Here is a 6,366-nt window from a genome sequence, read left to right as displayed (position 1 = left end):
CTCTCTCTCTCTCTCTCTCTCTCTCTCTCTCTCTCTCTCTCTCTCACACACACACACACACACACACACACACAGAGAGACTTTTCTTCAGCCACAAAGAGTGAAGTTATTTTATTTGTAGGAAAATGGATGCAACTGGGAAAAATCATATGAGGAGAATTAGCGAAGTCCCAGAAACACAAATATCACATATATTTTTACTCCTTTATAGTTCCCAGATTTTATTCAGATGCATAAATCATGTATATACATATGACATAAAAGTAGAAATAAACCTGTCTAAGAGATGGGTGGTATTGGGGGGGTGGCTGAGAAAATAGAGGGTGTCTTGGTCTGCTTTCCTGTTGCCGTGACAAAATACCCAGCCAGCTTTGGGAGGACAGGGCTAACTTGATTTATACATCCACTCAGGATTCTTCACAAGGGAAGTCGGGGGTAGGAACTTGGAGGCAGTAACTGAAGCAGAGGCTATGGAGGAACAGCGCTTTCTGCTTGCTCAACTTTTCTTGTATAACCCAGGTCCCTGTGCCCAGGGTTCACGCCACCTACAGTGAACTGCGCCCTTACAGCATCAATCATTACCGAATAAAATCCCCCGCTGACTTGCCCACGGTTCAGCCGGAGAGAGGCAATTCCTCAGCTGGGGTTTCCTCATCCCAGTGGACTCTAGCTCATATCAGTATGAAACAAACGAACAAAACAAAACCCCCACCTGACCCAGAGGTTAAGGGAGTGGGGGTAGGATATGCTCGATATACAGTATATAGGTATGAAAACTTTTTAAAAATTAAAAAAAAACAAACCAAAATGACAACAAAAGAATTGCCAGTTGGAGAATCCGAATTCAAATGCCAGTGGCCTGCCTGTGAGCCTAGAGATCAGGAGGCTGAGGCTAGAAAAATCTAGAGTTTGAGGCTAGCCTGGGCTAAAAGAGAGACCATGTGTCAAAAACAAAACAAAGCATAAATAAAATAGACAAACAAAAATCACTAAAGATCCTGTGCTTTAAATTTCCTCTTCTTTTTAAATAATAGTTTTTTATTTTCTGCGTATGAATGTTTTGCCTGCATGCATGCATGTGCACCTTGTACCCACAGAGGTCAGAAGAGGGAGTTACAGGTAGTGTGAGCCACCATGTGGGTGCTGGAAATCAGCCAGTGCTCCTAGCCACTGAGTTGCCCTCCTTCCTGCTCTTCCTCTTCATTCTCACTTACATCCCTGTAAAGAGAAGCATACATAGGAGGGTTCCACAGCATCCTTGTGAGGGAAAAGCCTTGGCATCAAATCTACAAGCACGGACACATGCAGGAGGCCATGTGCATATGGAGTGGGACCCTCAGCAATCTGGGAGCTCCATCACTGGTCCTGTTTATCCTTCCCACACACATAAGCAAAGCTGGTGACAAAATGCCTCTATACTGGACTGAAGAGAGAGGCTTCCCGTGCAGCAGTAAAAGACTGTGGGAACAGACGGGTCAGAATTGACCAGGATTCAGCATCCACACAGAGCTGCATGAGTTTTGTTTCTTTATTTTTTTGTTTTGTTTTGTTTTTTTGCTTTATGGTGCATCTGGGCATTGCTATCTGGGAACTGAATTCCCTTCCTTCCTCTTCCAAGGAAGTAGCTTGCAGGCTTCACTGATGTGGAGCCAGGCAGACTGGTCCCTCACTCGCTGGGTTGTGAGTTTTGGCTGAAGAGAAGGAAGAGGAAACGGGTGTCTCTGATCATCTGTCTCTTGCTTCCTTTCTGTTATGAACAGAGGATGCTGGATTCTGCAACTGGCTAGTCGAAGTTCCTGGTAAAATCCCAACCCATAGTGGCTGGAGAGATGCTCTGCCGCTAAGAGCACTGGCTGCTCTGGGAGAGAACCCGGTGTGTTTCTCAGTGTGTACATCGTGGCTCACAACCATTTCTAACTCCCTTCTAGGGGATCTGATGCTTTCTTCCGGCCTCTGCAAGCGTATGCATGAGGCACACATAAATACCTGTAGGCAAACACTCATACGTGTAAAATACATTTTTTCTCTGAGAGAATGCTACCCAACTCTCCAAGGACCTGGTCACATCCCCAAGTCCTCTCTGTTGGACTCATGATGGCACCAAGTTTAAGGTACAAGGTGATCTCCCAGACATGTGATGTGGTATGTGTGTGTATGTGTGTGTGTGTGTGTGTGTGTGTGTGTGTGTGTCCTTTCTTTTTCCCTTGCAACATCTGAGAAGTCAATTGAAGCCAAGTAGGTTTAGAACTCTGATTGGCTGAAACCAACCTCATTGAGGATGACCAGTTCTTACCAGATATTTCTCTGTTCCTGGCAGCCCACCTCTTCTCACTCAGTTTGCTGAAACAACAATTACCCATCCCTGAGAGTTACCTGCACGGGAGTGGAGGTGGGCTTGGTTCCCAAGGAAGGCACGTTGCTTCTGAGTCTAAGGTGTGATGCACCATCACCAGGGACACTTCATTTCTGTGATTACTCTGTGTACACGGACGGACTCAAGGCTGCAGACAATGTACATTTGTAACTGTGGCAATGAGGTTACCTGTAAGGTGGAAGCTGCTGAAAACAGCACACAATGCGCTCAATTAATCATTCAGTCTAGGTTTTCACAAGACAGGGAATGTTGACGTCTTCATCCAGAGAAAAATATGGGAATGCCAGGGCATGGGATGGACGTGGTAGAAGGAGGTTGTTTCTTTCTATTACTTTGCAGTTGGTCTCTAGTTAGAAGCTGTGAGCCAACATATGAAAGAAAGCCATTATAGAGTTAAGAATTGGGAGCTGGGAAGTTAGCTCAGTGGGTAAGAGCACTTAGTGCACAAGCATGAGGGCCCGAGTTTGAATCCCCAGCACCCACTTAAAAAGCCTGTGGATCTCAGGGCTGTGGGTGCCATAGACAGAAATAGTGCTAGCTGATAGATAGCCTAGCTCCAGATGGAGTGATATCACAGGACATCTGACCTCTTTGGTTTTCAGGTGTGTTCCTGGTGTATGTAGTTGCACACTCGTGTATGCACACACTCTCTCGATCACACAAGAACTGGTAGATGCTCTATTGCCATGTAAGCATGGACAGGGTGTTTTTTAGAAATGACTTTTCTCTAGATGGATGTATAATTAACACAGTGGGTTATCTTTTGAAAAAAGCCCTGGCTTTGAAAATATCCAACTCACTTGTAATTCTTCCTTTCCCTACATAATTCCCATCATTCCTAGCATCAGTTTGTCGGAAGAACTAATTCCAGTCTTGACATGAATCTTGTACCCTGTGAACCAAAGAAATACTTCCATGGAGGTTCCCATGCAGGATGGGCCATTCTAAGCTGGGGATTCTCTGCTTGCAGATTAATAAACCACGGTTGGCTTATAGTACCTGCTTTGGAGGACTTTGCTATTAAACTCATTTTCCAAGAACCTGGTCACTTCTGGTCACGGGGAACCCTGCACTGTTGGACCAGAGTTTGGAGCAGTGTTCCCATAGGCAAGGCACTGGCAACTTCTCTCTGATGCACGGACTTCCTAAACCCGAGATTGGCTTAGGCTAGACTCTGAAGCAGTGATACTTGACCATTCTAGAACCCTGTGACCACTTTTGGACCAGATTGCTCTTTGTGGCAAAAGGCTATCCTGTATCATATGGAAGACTTAGCAGCATCTCCAGCCTCAACCGTAGATACAAGTGTCACCTTGTGTTGTAGCTATGACAGCCAGAAATGCTGCTAAATGCTGTCAACTATGTGCTAGGAGACAAAACTGCCTGGGTTGAGAACCAGTCCCCTCAGAGCTGTGAAGGGACAGAGAGCTTCCTGCGAACGTGGCATAACCCTGCACGTAAGAGTGGCTGGATGCTTCTGTCCTGTATCTCTATGCTGGTGTGTCTCTTCTCAGAGTGCTGGCCATATGAGCCCACAAAGGTCATATGACACAACACTTCTCAAACTCAACTCAACTGGGCATCTTAGAAACTGCAATTTGGATTTATTAGGTCTGGGGGGGGGTGCCTAAAAAACTTCCAATTAATGTCGAAGCTGCTGATTCTCAGATGATGTTCTGGACAGTGAGGCTGTAGGCCAGGTGCATGATATGATCTCTGCGCTAACTTGAGATCACTATGGTTTTTTTTTTTAAGTTTATTTTTTATTTTAATTGACATATATGTATGTAGGGGTATTTGTCTGTGAGCGCAAGTACCTGAGGAAGCCAGACAATGGTGTTAGACTTCTTGAAGCTAGAGTTGCAGGTGGTTGTGAGTTGCCCAACACGGGTGCTGGGAAACAAAATCAAATGCTCTGTAAGAGCAGTAGGTGCCGAATAAAGATCACAGTCAAATGTTTGGAAAGGTGCAGGAGCTTGGTGCCCCCGGGAATTAAAGACAATCTGGCATTGTCGGAGCTTGGGTGAGCTTTTACCTGTGCCTGCAGGTGTGTGGCCCACGGAGGATGTTCCGTAGGAGCCAAGGTGAGAGTCATAGAGGTGCCTGTGTTTGTTACTAAAGTGAATGGAGCCTGGCTGCAGGCTTCAGCTGCGGCTGTGTGATCAGATCTCTACTGTAGAAACATACCCCGGGTGGTGGGTGGGCACTCACCTGAGTCAGCAGGAAGAGTCATCAAAACGAGCCTGTGGGAGACTGTTGCTCATCAGGAGAGATGTGGCCTGCGTCCTGGAGCATTGGTGCGGACAGGTGGGAGGGGATGGATTTGGACTTATGATTCTAGCAGCTTCTTTCTCTTCCTGGAACCTGGGGTCCTTGAACCTGCCGAGCCCAGAAGTGGTGAGGAACTGGCCAGTGGCCTGGCCTCTCTTTGTTTGCTTGTATCCTTCTGTGCTCACCTTTCAGGGACGCTAAGGGCTACAGGACGAGCCCTGCTGTGGCTCAGAGGCTAGAGGGAAGGGAGTCCCATGCTGTCCCGTCCTCCCCCCGAACCCCGCAGACAGCTTTCTTCCAGAGCCCCTTAGCTCCCACTCTTCATTCTGAAATTCTGAATTTAAAAAAAAAAAAAAAAGGTAACTTAAAAATACTAGCTACCTTTTCAGGCTAATTCACCTACTGCTGTGTCTAAAACAGCCTTTACTGTCATCCCCCTGTCTGCTACCCCGCTTTATTGTTTGTTTTGTTTTGTTTTAAAAACCTCTCTCACTTCTGGACTCTGAGATCTCCCCATCCTGGTTCTCATCCCTGACACATCTTTGCCATGGAGCATGAACCTGGGATCCAGGAGCAGAGTGAGCTCCCAAGTCCTTATGGGCATTTTAGAGCCAGACACATGGTGGCAGCTGTGGGATGGGCATCGCTTACCCATCGCCAAGGGTGGTATTTTGACCTGAGGGACGAGGCACCTGATCAAAGTACATGTGTGTCATCGGTGCAGGCTTCCAGAAAAGATCAGGAGCAGAGCAGTCACCGAGGTGATGATGTGGCTCTAATGGACCGTTCCTCAGAGATGAACGAGGAAAAACGCAGTGAAGCAGATGAGGAGTTTCCTGAGGGAGGGCCGCAGTGGGGCGGAGAAAGGAGAAAAGTCAGGAAAGACACGTGAAGTGTTACTGCCTCCTAAAAGCCGGGCACCTCGCCGGATCAAAGGGCCGGACCCAGATGTTGCCTGGGAAAGGTGGCTTCCTCTGGAACCCCAGCTCGTAGTTGCTGAGCACAGGCTGCTGGAAACAGAAGCCCAGGAAAGCAGAATGCCTCATTGCTCCCTTTATGTCTCCAAACAGGAGAAGAGAGGGAGGGGGCCACGCTGATCCAGACGTGTCCAGGAGCTCTCCTCCCGATGCCATATGAGGCTGCCCCTCAGCCCCAGCACGGAGCCCGTGGCCGCGGAGCCCTTGGAGATGGCTTTGCTCAGCAGCATCCTGGCAGCCTGTTCCTATATCTCAGGTGGGTACTGGTGTCTGCTGGCCAGCCCCGTGACCCAACACTGAGTTCCGGGTTGCTTCCTGCTGACCAGACCTGGCCTAGTGTTAGAAGAGAAGTGTGTGGTCACCACAGGGAGGCTCTTTGCGAGATGGAAGTTCTTCAGGTTCTTACCCAAGTGTGATGTTCTCTAACTCAGCAGGCGAAAGCTCACAACAGCCTTGTCTTTCTGGAGAAAGGTTTAGTTGGTTTTTGGCCACGGCTGCTGCTGCTTTCTGTCCTCAGCACATCAGCCAATAAGCAAGGTAGTGGGGAGTCCAGCAGCCTGAGGAAGGTTCTCAAACCTACACAGGTTTCTGTGTCCATGAGTGTGTGGGGTGGGTGTGAGTGTGTATATGTGTGCAAAAGAGTATGTGTATACATGTGAGTGTGTTTATGAGAGAGGGGGAATGTGTATGCATGTGAGTGAGGATGTGTATGCATGTGAGTGAGGATGTGTATGCATGTGAGTG

General features: G+C 47.8%; 1 protein-coding gene across 1 annotated transcript in view; it reads left to right on the top strand.

Moving 5' to 3' along the window:
• Nucleotides 1-6,366, top strand: part of Eva1a (eva-1 homolog A, regulator of programmed cell death) — a 50,456-nt gene that overhangs the window by 20,954 nt on the left and 23,136 nt on the right. The window contains exon 2 of the mRNA XM_013352841.2: nucleotides 5,716-5,878. Coding sequence (XP_013208295.1) covers nucleotides 5,779-5,878 — 100 coding nt within the window. The 5' untranslated portion in view covers nucleotides 5,716-5,778. The remainder of the gene's footprint in view (nucleotides 1-5,715; nucleotides 5,879-6,366) is intronic.

The sequence above is a fragment of the Microtus ochrogaster genome, assembly GCF_000317375.1.
Source record: "Microtus ochrogaster isolate Prairie Vole_2 chromosome 14 unlocalized genomic scaffold, MicOch1.0 chr14_random_3, whole genome shotgun sequence".
Taxonomy (NCBI): Eukaryota; Metazoa; Chordata; class Mammalia; order Rodentia; family Cricetidae; genus Microtus; species Microtus ochrogaster.
Note: the sequence above shows the minus strand (reverse complement) of the source record. Positions and strands in the feature narration are given on the sequence as shown.